Source organism: Phoca vitulina, unplaced genomic scaffold, assembly GCF_004348235.1.
Source record: "Phoca vitulina isolate PV1807 unplaced genomic scaffold, GSC_HSeal_1.0 scaffold2, whole genome shotgun sequence".
Taxonomy (NCBI): Eukaryota; Metazoa; Chordata; class Mammalia; order Carnivora; family Phocidae; genus Phoca; species Phoca vitulina.
Window position 1 is genome coordinate 27,516,177 of NW_022589705.1, and position 20,509 is coordinate 27,536,685.

Sequence of the window (20,509 nt, forward strand, 5' to 3'; positions counted from 1 at the left end):
TTGCCCATGTAGTTAAGTATCCATATGCAACAGGACATTTAATGTTTATGTGGTTCTCAGTTGTTAGTTGTAATTCATTTAATAAATCTACTGAGAACCTCAATTAGATTGTTGTCATTTTTTTCACTGTTGTATGTAACCCAGACTTGGATAGCATTGTGCATAAATCTTTTCAAGAATCCCTAATCACTTCTTTTTTTTTTAAAGATTTTATTTATTTATTTGAGAGAGAAAGAGAATGAGCAAGGAGAGGGGCAGAGGGAGAGGGACAAGCAGACTCCTTGCTGAGCCGGATGCGGAACTTGATCCCAGGACCCTGGGATCATGACCTGAACCGAAGGCAAACGCTTAACCGACTGAGCCACCCAGGTGCCCCCTAATCACTTCTTTATGGCAAAGTCCCAGAAACAGAATAGCCGGCTGACAGGGATGAAACATTTTCAAGTCTTTTGCTAAAAATACTGCCAAACTGGCCTCCAGAATGTATGGATGTATATACTTTCATTCTCTTAAATGAAGGGGGGGAGTCGGAGGGGTAGACGAACCATGAGAGACGATGGACTCTGAAACAAACTGAGGGTTCTAGAAGGGAGGGGGGGTGGGAGGATGGGTTAGCCTGGTGATGGGTATTAAAGAGGGCACGTTCTGCATGGAGCACTGGGTGTTATGCACAAACAATGAATCATGGAACACTACATCTAAAACTAATGATGTAATGTATGGGGATTAACATAACAATAAAAAAATTTAAAAAAAAAAGAGAGTGACTCCCATCTTCAACAACATATGGTCTTTTACTAATTTGGTTGTTGAAAATGGGAATCTCATTTTCACTGAAAGGACTTTGAATACTAGTGAGGTGAACCCTGTTTTATGCATTTAATTGGCTATTTGTATGCGGGCTCTGGGGAATGGTCCATTCATGCCATCTACTCAATTTTCTTCTGTGAGGGTTATCTTTTAGTGATTGGTTTGTAGGTAGCTAATTGGTCTTTTCCACAGTCAGACAACTTCCAAAGTTGAATTTTATGGCAATGTTTGTTTTACATGCTTCCTTTTTGTCACCTTCTCTGGGAAGTTCATGGAAATGAACCCATGCTAAAAACTGGCCAAATTAGTTTGCTTCTTAATTTACAAGTAATCTTTTTTTTTCTAAGCTAACTCATGTAATTACTCTGTTTTGAAATTTTGCAGCGACTCTTTTCCACCTTTATCTATTTATTTTTTAAATATTTTATTTCTTTATTTGAGACACACACACACACACACACAGAGCACAAGCAGGGGGAGAAACAGGCAGAGGGAGAGAGAAGCAGGCCCCCCACGGAGCAGGGAACCGGAAACGGGACTCGATCCCAGGACCCTAGGATCATGACCTGAGCTGAAAGCAGATGCTTAACAGACTGAGCCACCCAGGCGCCCTCCTTTCCACCTTTAGAATGAAAATGAAAATGAAACTTACCAGAAAAAACGAGGATCTAGCAGCAGACCTCACCTGCTGCTGTGCTGTTTAATACAGTAGCCAGAGTGGCTCTTTTGTTAACTGTTTTTATCACACACACACACAGAATAATAATAAATAAAGAGGGCAGGAGCAAAGCTTTGGAGGTGATGATTTCCCAGGTGTATACTTATCTCCAAACTCATCAAGTTGAATACATCGATTCTTCACAGTTTTTTGTATGTCAATCATGATGTGGGGAACAAAGGCAAAAGGAGATATAGACAAAATTAAATTTCCTTACAACTTGCAGCCCATTGACAGATACTTGGGACAGGCAGAGTATGACGTTCCTCCAGGAACTCCCAACTGTCTTAGTGTTAATGCTTTGCTAAAGGCAAAAAGCAACCTTGGCTTGATAATAGCCAGGCCTCCAGCATCCTGTAAATCTTCTTTAACATATGGAAATCAGTTTTTGGAAACTTCTTTGTCTCTACCCCCCCCAACTTAAAAGTATAAAACCAATAGCTCCTTAAAACCCCGGTCAGTGTAGGTCTTTCTGCCCATGGGTTCTATCCCTATGCTTTAATAAAACCACGTTTTTTGCACTGAAGATGCCTCATGAATTCTTTCTTGACCATTCACTACCAGACCCCACATCAAATCACATCAAATCATACTTCAATAAAGGGGTATTAAAGAGGGCACGTATTGAATGGAGCACTGGGTGTTATATGCAAACAATGAATCATGGAACACTACATCAAAAACTAATGATGTACTGTATGGTGATTAATATAACATAATAAAATAAAATTAAAAAAAGATACAGTAGCCACTAGTCACATGTGGCTATTTAAATTTAAATTTAAAAAAAGAAATAAAATTAAAATTTCATTCTTCACTTGCTTGATAACCACATGTAGCTTGTGGCTACCATTTTGGACAGCACAGATACAGAACTTTTCCATCACTGCAGATAGTTCTGGACAGCACTGATCAACAGATTTCATTTTCCAGTCTCTGGGTCTGCGCCCTTCTACTTCTCTTGGCTTATGCTTGGAATGCCTTTCTCCTTTTCTTTGGCTCATTTCCACACATTCTTCAACATACAGCTCAGATGCCACCTACTCTGGGAAAGCGTCTCCTGACCACGCATGTCCCTAGTCTGGATGGCAGGCTCTTCTGTGGCCCATAGAGCTCTGGCCACAGCCTGCCTGCTATGGCCAACCACGGACGTCACTTCACTTGTCTTTGCCCCCTACCAATTCAGTGAGGGAGGACTACATGCCTTTAACTTCAGATTCCCCAGAACCCAGCATAGTTTCTGAAAGATGGACAAAGCTTGGTGTACTATATGGACTGCCCACAATTTGCCCCACCCCGTGCAAATGCAATGGCTTTTTCTTAAAAATTCTCAGGAACTAGGGGTGCCTGGGTGGCACAGGGGTTAAGCCTCCAACTCTTGGTTTTGGCTTGGGGCGTGATCTCAGGATCCTGGGATCAAGCCCCATGTTGGGCTCCCTCAGCGCGGAGTCTGCTTGAGTTTCTCTCTGCTCCTCCCCTGTGTATGCATGCTCTCTCACTCTCAAATAAATAAATAAATCTTTAGAAAAAATTCTCAAGATCTAAAATGCATACAAAAAGAAGTATTCAAGGAGCAACACATGTTTTAAAGAATAATACAACGATTATAATAAAGTAATGAAATACATGGGTGTACTTTATGAGCTGCCTCAGGGAAGATAGTTACAAGGGCAATATCATACCTTTTCTCCTGTTAGAGATATAGACATAGTATCTTTATGCTTCAACACATGTGTATCATTGGAAAAATTACAAACCATATCCTCTTAATAATTTTCACCAAAAATAAAAGACTATGAAAACTTATCTGTTATCATTAGTCTTCTGGAGTCTCTCCGGGGTCTTCATCTCATTTTCTTTCTAAAGTTACAGCATATTTTACTGGCAGAATATGCATTTTTGAGCAACAGGCTTTTTTGAGCAACTGGCCCAAGATATAGTTTTCCTTTTAAATTAAAAAAAAAAATCACAATTAATACATATTTCTTAGAGGAAAAAAATTAAAAATACTGCTACATATAAAGAACAATGGATAACTCAATCTTACCACCAAATGACAATTTCTGTTTGCATTTGGCACATAACCCCCCAATTTTTTAAAATCACAGATACATATATTTTTGTTTCTTGCAAAAGTGAAATCATGCTGTACTTGGATTTTTTTTCAATTGACACATCATGAATAAGTTTTTATGTCAATAAATATGCCTATAACATAATTTTCAATGTCTATCTAGTGTTTCATTGTAAAAATGTACCATTTAAAAAAATCACTCTCTGTTTTTTGCAAGTTTAGATGATTTCTAACTTCCTCTCGCCCCCACTCTTGATAACAGTGCTATGCTGGATGGCTCTCCTTCTGACTAAATGTTTTCCAGAGATATGTAGATCTGAACTTCTCCAAGGAAGAAACAAGCAATGCCCTTCTTTTGGGGTTTTAGAGTGTGTTGGACAGAGGTGGATATAAACCTGCCCAGGCCAACCCAGGAACAAAGCAACTAAATTAATGGGTCCAGAGCATTATTCTGAGGTCAGTGGGCTGCTGGTAGTAGGTTTCCTAGAAAACAGTCTGGGGCAAAACTTACCTGCTAATGCCTCTTTGGGAGGTGTAATGGCAGGGTTATAAAAATGAGGGAAAAAAACAATTGAGGCAGAGAAGGAGGAAAGTGAATACTGGTTAATGAGTTGGTCACAGCTTCATGGTAGAATACAGCCAGTTTCTTGCTGATGTGGGACATCTCTAGCAGGGCGCACCCAACAGTTGAGTTTGGGGATGATCGGTAGGAGGGAGGAAGAGTATATTTGCCAGCTCCCTGTGGTCTCCTTTCTGTTTTTGGTTCAGGTAAATCCCACTAGGCATGACTCCCCCCACTTCCGGGTTCTGTCACCTGGTCCCTCTGGACAGCCATGGTCGAAGCAGTTTGACACTGGGGTGCTGTGCTTCCTTTGTGTCTGAAAGTGGTTGGAAGAGGGAGGGGCTCCCTGGGTCTGATCAGGGAGAACGCAGGTGACGGAGATGCTCCCACTGTGGCAGGCTCCCAGGGATCCTGCCAGGATCTGAGCCTCACCCTGGGGGAAGCAAGGGAGTGAGAAATACACTGAGAAATGGTACCAGCAGAGGAGGGGGACTACCTCTAGCTTTTCAACTTGTACTTTTCCTTGGAGGCCCATCAAAGCCCTTGGTTTTGAGAAAAAAGGGATTCTGTGGAGGGCTATCCACACGAAACACCAAGACCCAGTCTCCCCAGGAGGTAGGACAGGAATGCAGCGTTGTAAAGGACGGGAAAAGGAAATTAAGTTCTGTGGGCAGGAAAGCTCCACCTTTCCTTTGGGGACAGAAAAAGAGCAAGAGGTCAGATGGGGACGCTTGGCTGAGCCGAGCCATGCCCTCCTCCACATCTCTTGGTCTGGACCATCCAGCCTGCAGGGCAAGCAGGCAGCCTGGGCTCACCCAGGAGCGGGCTTCAGAAGGGGTGGGCAGATACAAAGTGTGTACATCCTCGTGTGCCCTGAGATCAACAGTACCTCCAAATGATGACCCCAATACCCCAAAGGGCAGGGGCAGAAGAAGGAGGAGAGTTAGGTCCTGAGACTTACAAGTAGAGTTCAGTTTAATTGAGTGGTTTCCTTTATGACTTTCCAGACTCGAAACAGGGCAAATTTCCTGCAATTAGCTGGGATATTTAAAAAAAAAAAAAAAAAAAAAAAAAATGGCAGCAAAGCAAAGGAAGAAACTAGGGTATGAAAGAAGAGGAAGAAGCAGGGACAGAGGAGAATGAGTCCGCTGGGTGGTTTCCCTGAGGTGTCCTAATGCCAAGGACAAGTTCAAGCAACACTTTGTTTGTGAGTCTCATTATGTGTGGCCAGGTTTGCTCTGGGCATTGTCAGTCTGCCGACGATGCTTGGCTTCCCCTTGCAGCTTTTGGTTTTCTGCAGGACCAGATGGTAGTTTTTTTTCTTTTTACATGGATTTGAAACAGAGAGGAAGCTCTCAGACAGACTTTGTAAGATTATCCAGGCTTTGGATGTAACTGAGGATGGGCTTAAATTCTTTCCCATTTCCCATTGCCTGAAGGATGAGCTCAAGAGCTCTCTGGTACGGGTGGCTCACACAGGACACCCGCAAGCTGATCTACCATGTCTTCCCATCTGCACCTTCCATCTCTTCAGTGGCTCATGATCCTTCTCTGACACCATGTGGTCTTGCAGGCTTCTGTACCCAGCCAGAAAGCTCTTCCCCCACAGTCCTCTCATTTCTGCCCAGGGTGTCACCATGCATCAAGAGTCAGCTCAGGTTTGCCTCCAGAAAGCTTTCCTATCTCCAGGTGAATCTGACCACACCCTTCCTTGCACTCGTGTAGTGTGAGCTCTTGTAACACATTCTAGCTATCAAATACTTGTCTGTCATTTTCTGTCAGATTAGGAACTGCTTGAAAACAAGGATCATATTCATTTTTGATCCTTTAGCACCTAGAACAGTGTCTGGAACCTGGAGTGAGCTTAGAAAACGCAGTTGGTGGAGAAAGAGCCTGTGTTTCCAGAATACCAGGTTTACATACTTGCTACCCCACTCATCATGCTGCCCATGGGTACTGTTTCCCTGTGACTCTCCCGGCATGCCCCAGCTCCTTGAGGTCAAAGCTACAAGCTTACTACCTTTAAGAAAATGTCTAGCACATCTAGGTGTTAAATACATGTTGGCTTTAGGAAAACGTACAATACCGTAGGCTACTTCTTACATTACCCAGAGTTCAGTTCCCAGTCATTGTGATGCTAGCAAATCTCCTGAGTGCAAGCACTGAGCTAGGCACATCGCGTGCATGACACTACTAACCATCACAACAGCCCTTAAGGTGGGTATCCCCTCCCTGCTGTCCGTTTTACAAATGAGGAGACCATGATTTGAGGAGCGAAGGGCTTTGCTCCAATACACACATCCAGACAGTGACAGAGATGAGAGGTCAACTCTGGTTTGAATTCAGATGCTATGAGGTGGCCAGACTTTTGGCTTAGCCTTCACCCCTGGAATTTCCAACTACCTGTCACCATTTGAACTTCTGGAGAAAAGGGAACAAGTCATCCTTCCCTAACTCCACCCATGTCTCCTCACAGCCCCGTAACTGCCGCACGATAGAGCTAACCATCCACTTGGTGGACTATATATATGATTACATTGTCACTTCATGTTACTCTCTTGCTATCAAACCATGGGGCATACCATAGAGACCCTGAAAACAGCTATGACTTATGGCTGAGGATACAAGTAGAATTTCCAGAGCACAGATTGTCTTTACCTTGATTGGAACCAGTACTAGTGATAAACTATGAAAATAGATTTGTAATTTAACAAGGACAGAATTGGAGGTAATACCAGCATGGGGATACCTAACATTTTAGCGCTTCCTGGGAGGGGCAGAATATGGATGCCTTTAATATAAACAGAGACCAGAGAGTTCACATTAACTGTCTCAAGGTTATACATCAGGTAAATGGATAGTGAGGATTTGAATTCACTTTGGATTCCAGGGCCTGTGTTGGAAATGCGGGTCAGACCTAAATTCTGGTGGGCCTTGAAATACAGACTAAGGTCTACAGACTCTATTAAGAAGACAGCGAGAAGGTTTTGAGCAGAGGAGCTGTAAGATCAGAATTACACTTTGGAAAACCAGTCTAGCAATAGAGAAGAGGAGAAAGTGAGGCTGGAGGGATGAGCAGCTTGTGGGGAGACCATTCAGGGAGCTGCTGTCAATAGCTGTGCTTCGATGAAGTTTGCTCTCAGACACATCAAGCCTGAGATGACAGGACAGGAGGAAATGCCCAGAAGGCAGCTGGAGGTGAGAGGCGGAGGGCAGTGATAACCAGGGGTGCAGCTCTGCGAGTTGCTATGGAAAGGCAGCAGACATCACCCTGAAAGTCATGAGGTCACTAAAGGCTCCTGTGAGGACCAAAGGGGACAAAGGGCTGAGGATGAAACTTGGAGATTTGGCATATTCAGAGGGAAGAAGAAAGGCAGGGAATTCGAAGAAGACGGGAGGAACATCAGAGAGGTGCAGCCCAGAGCAAGGACTTGCAGCAAACAGGCTGACAAAATAATTTAACAGCAGAAGCCAGCATCCTCCTTAGGGAATTGTGCTGAGAGAATCTTTGATAAGCTGCCAGGGTGGAAGAGGTGAGTGAGGAGGTCCATAGCGGAAGGCCACGGAAGAATGGGGAAAGTTAGACTGCCCTGCACTGGACTGAGGAATTTGAGCTGGGGGTGGGGTGTGGAGCAGACAAGAGAGAGGGGCTGGGGAAAGGGAAAGGGGGGTGGAGGAAAGGTGGGAAAGGGGGGGGAGGTGGAGGAATAGTTCGTGATCAAACACGTGGAACCGTGAAGTGATGCCTGGAAGACATTCCATAGAAGCAGAGGGTCAGAGCCAGTGGCCTGAAACAATACACACACCGAAAATGTGTGGAGGTCTGGGGAGGGCGCGGGACCCCTGGGATGGGGGTATAGCCAATGTCCTCTAAATCTTAAGAGACATCCAGACTCCAGCTAACCTCTGCGGTATGACCTTATGAGGGAAGACGTGCCATGAAATAGTTATATTTTCCGAATGAACTCAGTATGCTGGTGGATTTTACAAAAGTGAACAGAACGAGGGGAGCCCTCAGTGAATGGTTTGAAGATGAGTAGCCTGGAGGGAGGACACCGATCTTGAGGCGGCCTGACACAGACTCGGTTCACACAGGCCCCCACGGGGCAGGCTGCCCAGCTGCGAGTCATTAGTTTAAACTGTCTGCTGGAGAACATCTCTGGGACTTTTCTGGTCCCTTAGCTTGTGAGTAATTGTTTCCTAGAAAACTTTTCCTAACCCCAAATATTCCTTCTGAGCTGAAAGGACGAGATCTAACAGAGAAGGCTGCAGAGAAGCAGGGGGTGGGTGACTGCCGAGCCCTGCTCCTGCGGGGAGGCCAGGGAGGCCGGGGAGGCTGCCAGGGAGGCCGCCGGGGGGCCCAGGGAGGGCAGGGAGCTGGGCACCGGGCCACCTCTGGGGCCTGGATAAGAGTGGCTGACGGGCCACTCCAGCTCTCCCCACCTTTCAGCACAGACACTGATGAGACTTTTCCTCCGATTCCTGTAAGTCATAGACCAGGGCTGTGCATGCCCTATGTACACATGCATCTCTGAGCACTGCAGGAAATTCTGGCTGTCATTGGGAGAAACATACGACAGTTGAATAAAATTTGTGAAAACACCTCTCACTGAAACCATGTCAATAGGTTGAAGATTTAAAAAAATTTTTTTTTAAGCTGTACATTTATTTTAGGAAACTCTACCCCCAAGTAGCGCTCAAACTCAGGACCCCCAGATCAAGAGTCGCATGCTCTGCTGACTGAGCCAGCCAGGTGCCCCCAAAGTTGATGATTTTTACGATGCAATTCAATACAATGAAATGATGACTCTCTTGCAGTTATTTCGTAACAAATTCTGCCAGGCTCTCCCATCTTGCCCAAAGAAATTAGAAACAAAGGAAAAGGGTGAAGGGAATATTAGCCAGCTCAATTTTCTGGTTTTCTACAGTAATCACTGGATTTGCTGAAGGAGTATGTAAAATGTCTCAGCGTCATTTGGCCTCTGTGGGTCCTGTATTTACTAGCTACAGTTGCTAGTGAACATTAGTCAGCGAGAGGTGCTGCCTCTGGTTGAAGAGACTGGTGTGGATAATGGAACATTGTCATTTTTGCAGAGGCCACGCCTGGGTGTCTTGTTCCATTTATTCTTCCAAGGTGACATTGACACTCCTCCCATTGAAAGGTGGGGTCTGTATCCCCTCTCCCTTGCCCCTAAGCCGGGCAAGATTTACAACTGTTTCAACCAATAGAATATGGCGGAAGTGATGTCACAAAAGTGATGTCATACAAGGTGATACAGCATCCTTTCTGCCTTTTAGAATAGTCTCTTGGGAGCCATAAGGTATTACAAAAGAACTCTGATTACCCCGAAACTGACATGCTGTGTGGAAGCTCAGGCTGTATGGAGAGGCTCAGCTGAGGTTCAAGGCGACAGCCAGAATCAAATGCCAGATGTAGGAGTGAAGATGACTCCAGACGATTCTAGCTCCCAGCCATTGAGTCTTCCCAAATGAGGTCTGAGACGCTGTGGAGCAGAGAGAAGCTGTTTTTGCTATGCCCTCCAAATTCCAGATCCACAGAATCTGGGAGTGTAAGAAAGTAGTTGTTTTAACCTACTAAGTTTTGGGGTGGTTTGTTACATGGCAATAGTAATTGGAACAGATATGAAACCAGGAGCCCTATCTAGTCTCCGAGTCTTCCTGAGATACTTTGTTGGAGCATTAGAGCTTCTTGGAACACTATCTGAAAACTCTGAATTAACCAGTCTTTAAGGGCTCCAAATTCTATGTTTCTAATAAACCCGGAATGTAATAGTTTTATTAAGAAAGAGAAGATTCTTGCCTAGTGTTATGGATTGAATTGTGTCTCCCGTAGTGACAAGGACAGGCTGCCCCAAGATGGGCCACTTTGGCATGAAGATTGTTTTGAGCTGAAGGCAATTGAGATCCTGCAGGCTCAAGAGAAAATTTTGCCTCTCCCTTAATTACATAGAAGAATCTAAATTGGGGTCTTTCCCAGAATAAGGGTTATTAGCAGAGAGGAATTTTATCTGACCTATGTATATGGATAGGCAAATATCTAATTACCAAATGTCTGCTCTTCTTATTACCTTGTGAGTTGCATTCCTTCCCTTCGAAGTCCCAGACCTCTACCCCCTTCTCCTTAGTTCAGGATGACATGTAGATCTCATTTTTCCTGTTTTTAGAACTTCCAGTCTGTGTGGATTCCCCATAGGTATGCTATTAAAATTGAATTTCTCCTGTTAATCTCTCTCATATCAATTTGATTCTTAGTCCAGCTAGAGGGACCTTGAAGAGGACACGAATTTTTGCTCTCCAACACCCTCAAAAATGATGAAGTTCTAACCCCCAGTACCTGTGAATGTGGTCTTATTTGAAAATAGGGTCTCTGCAGATTATCAAATTAAGATGAAATTATTAGGGTGGGCCCTAATCTAATATGACGGAGTTCTTTTAAAAAGGGGACGTTTCAGGGCACCTGGGTGGCTCGGTCGGTTAAGTGACTGCCTTTGGCTCAAGTCATGATTTCGGGGTCCTGAGCTTGAGCCCTGTGTGAGGCTCCCTGCTCAGCGGGGAGTCTGCTTGCCCATCTCCCTCTGCCCCTCCCCCCTCTCATGCTCTCTCTCTCTCAAATAAAGAAATAAAGAAATAAAGAAAATCTTTAAAAGCGGGGGAGAGTTTGAACACAGAGGTAGACGCACAGGGAGGATGCCAAATGAAAATGAAAGCAGAGATTGAGTGATGATGCATCTGTAAGTCAAGGATTCCCAGAGATGGCCGACAAACCACCGAAAGACAGGAGAGAGGTGGGGAGCAGATCTTCTCTTATAGCCCTTGGATACCACCAACTCTACTGACACCTTGAGCTAGCACTGAGACAATAAATTTGTTTGTGGAAGCCACCCTGCATGTGGTAGTTTGTGATGGCAGCTGTAGGAAAATAATCAATCCCAGAACCAGTTTGGACAGGGATGATGGCCCTCAGAGCCCCAAGGCTATCAGTTAATAGAGTTAGGCTGTCCAAATGTTAGAGTATGATTTTAACAAAATTACTCCACAAAGACTATATGAAATCATAAAGGAATCCCCAGAACCATTGCAATTAAGACTGAAGAACTATTATAATTTTTATATTAAAATCACTGTTGGAAGTCTATTATTTTTTTCTTAGACTCTAAAGGAGATATAAAACACAAGAGTTACATGCTGCCTCTTTTGTGTCACGATTCCCAAGAGCTATATTACCTGAAACTATTACTAAGAATTGAATAAACACTTTTTTAAATGGTGATGTCTAGATGTAACTTGAGTTGAAATAAATTCCCTGAAAGATTAAAAAAATAAAGCCCATTTTCTACTTGTTTGCAAACTTTCTAACAAGATTCCCTGAATCAAGATAATCACAATGGCCAGTTTGGTTTATGTTTGGTAATAACACCTTGCCTAATGCTGTGTCTTTTATGTAAAATATTTAAACTCGGAAAACACTCATCTATGGTATGCCTGATCATAAAAATGTTTGTACCTTGCTTTGTTCAAACATGAAATCTACTGTATTCAAAGATTTACACACAAAAATAGTACAGCCTCTCACTTTTTTCCTACTTGGATACTGAGGATAACACTCAAACTTAGGCAGGCCTGGGGCCATGTGAGTACCCCCACTGAGTCTAAAATTGTCTTTAGTGACTTCCCTCTTATGTACTTCTGCACCCAAACAGAGATGCTTGTATCTTGCTAGCCTGAACAATTGACTCAATTTATTCAACATCAGTGTTCATCTCAATATTGTGTATAAATGAAAGGACTGGACGATGGGACACTGGAAGGTACCAGTGGACAGTCTTCTCTGTATGGCACTTGCACTGAATCACCAGCTGTCTCCATTCTATTGCATTTCTCAGCTCATGACTCCAAAATTTCTCAAGCTGCCCCACAATCCTGTGAGTTTTTTATTATTTTTTAAAAAGATTTTATTTGTCAGAGAGAGCATAAGGAGGGGGAGCGGCAGGCAGAGGGAGAGGGAGATGCAGGCTTCCTGCTGAGCAGGGAGCCCGACGTGGGGCTCAATCTCAGGACCCTGGGATCATGACCTGAGCCAAAGGCAGCCGCTTAACCGACTGAGCCACCCAGGCGTCCCCCTGTGAGAACGCACACATTCATGGGGCCTCTTGCCACTCTCAGAACCCTTCCTTGTCTCAATAGACTTTCTCCCAAGGGCTATCAGTTGATTATCAGTAAAATGATGGAGTCACAAATGACTACAGAAAAATACGGTGACAATTTAGCTTCAAAAGTTACCAATCACAATTTTCTTATGCCTAAGTGGTATAGAAGATTTTCTGTAAAAGGGCTTCCATAAGCCCGGAGTGTGTGTGGTTAAGGAGGGTAGGCTTCCTAGCTGAGCAGAACCATTCTGATTCCTTTAAGTAACCACAGCCATTACCGTAACAGTGTTGGGTGAAAAGCTGCGCTGGACAGCAATCGCACAATCTGATCTGGCAAAGGCTCAGCCATTGCAAGCCAGACTCCATATCCAGGTGCTAATTACTCAGATGGAACTCCAGGGGCACCTGAGGTAGATGCAGCAGCACAGTGAATTAAGGAAGGAAATAATTAGTCACAATTGCAGAAACTAGCTAAACACGAAGTGAAAGAAGGCACGCGGCCCATTTCCTGCGGAGCACAGTCTTTGCAACGGCAGATGCAAAAACCAGGAGAAATGCAAAAGATAAACATGACTTCTATAATCCAATAAGGGACGAATCTCAATTTTAAATTACAAAAAATGACTTTATTTAAGTTATTTTCTGTTCCTATGTACTACATAGCCAAATAACATGAAGACATTTCATCGGGAATTTGCACTATGACAAATCAACTTTCAAGCATTTTCTTGACAGTCTTAGAGGTTTTACCAGCATTTGACACAATCTGAACACAGTGAGAGAAAACAAGTGGCAGGAAAAACAACTGAGGGAGCACATAAGGCATTGGGTTTCAACCCCAGTAAAAATATTCATTCAAGAGGCAGAATCAGGTGGGAGAGGGACTAGTATTCAGCAGAGAGCAAATTTATAACTACATTAAAAACCATGCATAGGGACTGTTACTTAACATGGTCAACAAGTTAAGTTGTTCAAAGTACCCCTTTTCAAGGTCTTCTGATTAAAAAAAAATTCCTTGGTGGGGAGGACACTCTTCCCTCTCTCCAGAGTGAACTTCAGGATGTTACCTTTGTCAGTGCATGGCTCTGGGAAGATGCAGTAACAGGGGACACCTCGTTTGAAAGGCTGGGATGAAACTGTATTAGAAGCATGTCACTGAGGCCTAAATCTAAAAAATGAGTGGCAGGTCTGTTTGAGACTGCCTAAGTTTTCTTACAATGTGTCTGAATTGACAAGAAAAGATGAGAATCTCGTACAGACTCTTGAGGCATTCCCCTCACTCATAACTGTGCTGTTTTGTTCACTTGTTTTACTAACTTAAGGTTACTGTGGGACCCTACTGTGAGTTATTGAGATCCTACCAAAAATGTAACTGCTTGACTAGCATCACATCAGAATTAATGGGGGGACACACATTGAAATTACATGAAAATTTATCTTATCTATTCACTACTAAGTACTGCTGACCATTTTCATAGCGATGGATCACGAATGTTCACTGTTTATGTAAATACAGCATTACCATTGATCAGCTATTTGGTAGGAAATTGGAGAGTAGAATAAACTACTTAAAAATGGACTTTTTTTAAAACGATAGAATTAGAAAAATAAACAACAGCAAAACTCCTCTTGGGGGAAGTAGTAAGAAGAGATATAAAGAATCTGCCTTCTTTTTTCTTAATATCAGAAATCATAAGACAGCATACTGCAAGAACTTGGACCTTCCTCATCCCAAGTAGCCTGAGAAAGATACCAGGTTGTTTAAAACCCTCTCTAAGAAGATGGCTTGAGAGGCAGATAAAGAGGCACCTCTGGATGAACAAAATACTCCTACCAAGCATACCTTCCGAGCCTTCCTGCCGAACAGGATGCCATGTAAATTGCTGGAACTCTTTACAGCAGCTACGTGGGAAATGCAGGGAAAAGGCGGGTGAACAAGAAAAATCTACAATTGTTTCACTGTATCGAGAACATTTATGTTAAAAGTGCTGTGTTAAGAACAAAACAAAACAAAACAAAAACCTAACACATAACTAGTTTTCTGAGGTGTGGTCTTCTTAGAGGAGTTCCCCTGGGATATACTTCTATGCTTTGCTTCAACCAGATCATCACCAGACAATTATCTGTTTTACGCTTAACCGTGAAAACCGACCAGCAAGCATACCCATCATGGGCTTCAAGCGGCCACAGGAGTTACGAGTACGTACGGTGCTTTTAGATTTACAGAAGCAGTTTCTCATGAATCTTACAGAGGTTGCAGAAATAGAGCTAGTTGTTCCTTTTGAGCAAGAGCACTTGTAAAATACAGAAAGGGATTAGGTAAATACCCCTTTTACACTGAGTTGATCCATTAAAGGACTTTAGAAAAGTCAGCAGTTCATTTACCTGAGTTTCCCATTTAAAGGCTAAATGTAATTAAATACTTTTTGCTTATACATGTGAACAAAAACTTAACAATATTAAAAAGGGCCAGAGTCAGAAAATTGAGACTCAAGATGAAGTTTGAGACTTTGGAATTTTTATAAAATCTAATAGAAACATCCATGAATTTTCCTTCGTATTTCCTTCATAGTTAAAGCATAAAGTCATAGAACAATACTGATTTACTGGATGTTATTTAGAATTTGGTTTAGGGGCCAGCCTGTGAAATCATTAAGTAAGCAAATCAGAGTCATCTGGAATTGGGAGCAAATTATTACAAGTGATAAAACTACTTACTAGTCACTTACTTCAGTTATGAACCCCATGTGAGATTATGAATTAACACCAGATAAAGACTTCAGCATAAATACGATTTTTAACCTGAATAGATCCCTTTTGAAGGGTGATAGAGAAAATAACTATAAATTTTATCCAGAAAAATAGTGCACCCAGTGCTTCACCAGTAGTTATTTAAGCTTACCTTTCAACAGGGTATTTTTGTCATGCTCAGTCATGGAGAATCTTCCAAGTCTTTTGTTTGTTTGCTTAAAACAAAGAGGGCTCTGTTTCTAAATACAACACATTGTTCATAATCAGGATCCTAACTATATTCTGGAATCGAATATTCTCTCCTACAAGAAATATAGCCATGTTACTATTTTAAACATATCATTTCAATTCTAGGTGGGAAATAAGTTATACAAAATCACCATTCTAACACTTGGACATAGAGCAGAAACAATAAAGCATCCCGGACTGCATGATTTCATTATTAAACAAATGAAAAGCATCTCTTTCCCAAATCCTTCACTCCATGACATCTCATAGCATCTCAAACACGGCTGAGGTACGTGTGTCTGCTGAGTAGTTCCTATAGCTGTGTTCTGTACATGACTCAAAGCAGCACTGCACAAAATCCCCAGGATCAAGGCGCAAAATTTAAAAGCAATTATTTTGAAACCCCAAATCATCTTCCTATTTTCTTTCGTTGTTGAGTCACAAAACTCTCTTAGATCAGACTAGAGCTCTGAAAACAGTCAGTGTGAATTTACTACATAAAACAAAATTCCCACGATCAGCAATACTGGTCCTGGATTGAGGGCACAGTGTTTTCATTTTCCTGTCCTACACAGCTGAAGAATCAGTAACAGATTTTGCCCAAGATGCTATACTATGTTGGTTTAAATACAAAGATAAATAAAAGCTCTGCTAACCATCAAGTACAAATTATTTCTAAGTGACATCCACTTAGCAATTTATTCACCCCTTTAAAAAAAAAAAAGTAACAACCATTTTAGATGAGATGCTTATTTTAAGCCAAAAAGCAGAAAGAGTTCCTGTGCTCGCATCCCTTGCATCCGCAGCAAGGGCAGGATTACGGGAGCTCCACTTATGGAGATGAGGGTTATTCTGTGTACCAGGCTGAATGTGAGGAGATGCCCCCTCCCCACCCCCCCGCCCGAAGCAACCAGTGCACCTGACTACAGTGCACCAGCCCTTTCATAGACTGCTTCAGCCGGGAATATTTTTTCCATCTGATGTACACACATATCAAGATATCAAAGGTTATTACATTACTTAAAAACCAGGCTTCTGATTCTGATTTTTAAATTTAATTACCTATTTTAATTAAAATAAATCTAGCTTCTCTAAGGTTGTTCAGCAGTACTACATAGCAATATTAAGATGAAGGGCAGGGGGAGGAGAGCCTCTGTATTTTGTTTTTAAATGATATTTTTGAAATGTTGGTGAGAACGCAAATCAGTTAGACGACAAATGACCAATTCAGTACAAAATCCTAGCCTAACGATCACGTTGACTGTGAGTCAGGTGTATGAAATAACACAAGTTAGGGTTCTGTTGGAGATGAGGACAAATTTTGAAAACAATGGCCTGTGGCAATGCACTTACGTGAATTTACACTCCAGAGAAGAGTTTTCTATAGGATGAAGGACTTGGCCAAAGCAGAAGGCAGCTGGTATTACAATGACTAGCACGGACTCCTTGGTACATACACAATGAAAACAAAAGGACCCTGGACAGGTGTAAACAAGCAAAAAATGACCTTGGCAAAATATCTATTTAAAAAATACCAAAAAGCATGCAACTTAAAATTCCCTCCCTTTCACAAGAATGAAATGAAAAAAAAAACAAAAAAACCCCAGACGGAACCACCTGTTTCTGTCAGTAGAAAACAATAATAGATACATTAGGTTCCAGGACAAATAAAACTTTAAAATATTAATATTGAAAAAATACAATTAAATTTTTATTAAAAAATACATACTCCTTACTCAATCTTTGTGTACATTTTGTTTTGTGTGAAAAAGAAAAAAAATAAAAATAAAATAGGAAAGGCATTAAGACTACCTAATTATTTATACTGTATTTGGTAGAAGCACGTTTCAGTCAAGCTTTAAAGAAAATAAGTTATTCTGCTTTCATCTGTTCCCGGACATCAGAAGGCAGAGTTTCAAACAGAGCATCTTCCACAACCAACCCGGCTCGCTTCAGGGCCCGACAGTCACCCAGTTCGGGAGGGAGGATTTCAAAGTGATTGCCTTTAACGTCTAAGTAGGAAAGAAATAATAAATTTCCAATTTTCGGTGAGAGTACGGAGAGGCTGTTTTTCCCAATCTTCAGAGTTTTAAGTTTCTTGCAGAAGTAGAGTTCGTCTGGAAGGCTCTCCACTTTGTTACAAGTGATGGAAAAATACTGTAAACTCTGTAGAACTCCGATTTCGGGTGGGATGAACCGAATGTCATTGTAGGACAGGTCCAAGTATCGGATTTTGTTGCATAGGAAGAGGTGGGAAGGCAGCACCTCTATTTTGTTGTGACTGAAGGCCAGGCGCTCCAGGCTGGTGAGTTTCTTGATATGCTCTGGGATGTAGGTGATGCTGTTGTACCACAATTTCAGCACTGTCAGCTTTCTCAAGTGCTGGAAGCTAACGATTTCTTCTATAGATTTCAGATTATTCTCTTTGAGGTCCAATTCCTGGAGGCTGAGCAGACTAAACACGGCATGGGGAATGCGCTCCAGGTCGCAGTGGACCAGCTCCAGCTCTGTCAGATTGGTCATCTTCTTTAAGTTGTTGAGCATCACCAGCTTGGTGCCGTCGTTATGGATGCACATCTTCTGGAGATGGCTGGAAACGTCCACCACTGCCTGAGGGATTTTGGAAACGTTGCTTTTGATAGAGAGAATTTTAAGGCTTTTGAGATCCCGCAGAGACTCAAGGGTGACATTTTTGGAAATATCATGACTTAGAGAGCCGACCAGGTAGAGCTCTTCCAGATTCCGGAGCCCATACATCCAGGGGGGCAGCTCCCTCATATCATCAAACTTGACGCTCAACACCTTGAGGTTTTCCTTCAGGAAAGAGAGTGCCGGACTATGGATTTTGACTGAGCACTGGTGTAGCGAGAGCTCTTGGAGATTGTCTAGCTGCGCGATGGTGGCTGGGATCATTACGTTCTTGATGATTTCAAGTTTTAGAGACTGCAACTCTGTGATCTCAAAGACTGTGTCTGGAAGGCCAGAGAGCATAATAAGAGGCAATTCCAACCGGTTATGGGCATTTGTCTGTAGCTTCTGCCTCAGTTTATCAGGAGTCCACTCGTTATTTAAGTTCAGCTGCTTTAATTTGTTCTCACTCACTTCAGATAGGAACACCGCAAATCTCTTGGAATACAGTGGGTCATACTGATCTATCATATGAAGCATAAATGCAAAGTCATTTTTCACATCTGGAATATCGTCAATTCCAGTCTCCTGCCGGACATACTCAAAAGAATATTCCCGTAGAGAACGGTAGAACAGCCAGTATAAGGTGTAAAGGCACGTCAACCCGTAGATACTTACAAAACACAGGTAGCAGAAGGACAGTTTTGAGAACAAGTGTGCCATGGTGTGATTACAAGAAAAGTTTTTATATCCAGTCATGTCCTGAATGTCAACGTTACAGTCCACGGTAAACTGAACTTTGGAAACCAGGGCGCTATTATACCCAATGATGATTAGGAATTTTATAACTTTAAGCACAGTCTGGCGAACGTACATAGCATAGAGTATATCACCTTCTTCGACGTGCAGCCTGAACTTCTTCACCTTCTCAAATAAGGCCTTTGCTTGCTCACCTTCCTTCTTATCCAAAGCTCCTGCAGTGGATTTGTCAACCACGAACTTCTCAGGAATGGACTTTAATGACTGAGAGTTGACCAGGCTGCCTTCTGGACCGGACTGGATGGTGTTGGACCTACTCATGTTGTTCTTCCTGTTGTCCTTTTCCTCTGAATCCTCCCCAGACACTTCCGATAAAGCCCGTGTAGTCCAAGGAGAGTCAAAACACTTCCCCAGGATCGAGATGAAATGTTCTATTTTGGAGCTGGAACCGGGGAACTTGAACCAAAAGTTGCTGCAGAGCATGAAGACCAGGGTATGGATGAGGACCAGGTAAGGGAAATACTTGGCATACCAGTGGAGGGCTCGCTCGTAACACATCTGGTTTATAAAACTGTACTGCTGGAGGTCCAAATCTGTCTTTAGCCCTTTCATTTCCACGGTGGCAGGGTTGGTAGGAGACGGTTTAGGGGGAGGCAGCGGGGTGGTGCTGGCAACTGCTTGAGAGACATTGGACACGGAAGAATGATTCTGAGAAGGCTGGACCCTTTTTGGAAGGCAGATGATCTTGTCTTGCATGACCTGAAACACAGAAGTAATGTTTTCAAATTGTATTATTCAAAGAGCTCTGATAATGTCATTAGCATGAAGCAAGCAGCAATAACATCCAATAAATGTCCATTTCCTTTGCCTGGAGAATACAATGCTCGATTCCAGCACCAGGATTTCATTCCCGGCCCACGTGCCAGGAAAATGAAATATTTGACTTTGCTCATCATGTGTGAGTTATGACATAAAACACAGCAGTTTTCTTTCTTTCTTTCTTTCTTTCTTTTTTTTTTAAGATTTCCTATTATTTATTTGAGAGAGAGAATGAGAGAGAGAGCATGAGAGGGGGGAGGGTCAGAGGGAGAGGCAGACTCCCTGCCAAGCAGGGAGCCCGATGTGGGACTCGATCCTGGGACTCCAGGATCACGACCTGAGCCGAAGGCAGTCGCTTAACCAACTGAGCCACCCAGGCGCCCAACACAGTGGTTTTCTTAAGCCACAGAAGAACTCACAACAAAATAAGTATTTAAAGAACATTCACGTGTTTTAAAATTTTGCGTTTCTTCTCTCCCTGAAGCCCGGGAGAATCAGTCATTGGTCTGGGAAGTACATCCCTTTATCAGACTCAATCCTGAACTGGATGGCTCCCCAGATTAGATGGGCTTGTGTATGAGAATTAACAGGATTGGCAGGAGGAAATGTGGAAGAAATTCCTGTCTTTATCATTTACCCCTTCCTTTCTACCCATATCCTGGACTGCATGCCTAGATGAATGCAAATGACCTTCATAAAATGTGAATTCACTACGCTTTTAGAAAAACCATTTCATCTCTCCACAGAGAGATATGAAAGAATACAGAAGTGCTCCATAGTAAAATAATTAGGTTTCAACTTGCTGGCTTTTCACAAAAAACATTACATTGAAAACTTTTATCCCTCTACCAATACGGCAATTTGTCAGAAAAAAAATAGTAAGACCTAAGAATGTCCAGTAGTCTCCTAACATTGCAATTTGGGTAAGAAAGAGGGCATCCTTTTTGCAGATGATGGAGTACGAGGCCAAATACTCTTTGAATCAACCTGGA

At 42.6% G+C, this 20,509-nt stretch overlaps 1 protein-coding gene across 9 annotated transcripts in view; it reads right to left on the reverse strand.

Annotated features, from left to right (window-relative positions):
• Nucleotides 1-3,023: 3,023 nt before the first annotated feature.
• The window catches only part of LRRC8C (leucine rich repeat containing 8 VRAC subunit C), a 90,911-nt gene continuing 73,425 nt past the window's right edge, over nucleotides 3,024-20,509 (reverse strand). For 2 of the 9 annotated variants that reach the window (XM_032424259.1, XM_032424192.1), the window contains 2 exons: nucleotides 12,611-19,457; nucleotides 8,855-9,668 (listed from right to left, as the gene is read on the reverse strand). In XM_032424259.1, the coding sequence (XP_032280150.1) occupies nucleotides 17,184-19,457 (2,274 nt within the window). In that variant the 3' untranslated portion in view covers nucleotides 8,855-9,668; nucleotides 12,611-17,183. Of the gene's footprint in view, nucleotides 3,474-4,357; nucleotides 4,598-8,854; nucleotides 9,669-12,277; nucleotides 19,458-20,509 lie in introns of those variants that run through there. The other 7 variants (XM_032424210.1, XM_032424228.1, XM_032424218.1 and 4 more) reach the window with 7 other exon arrangements.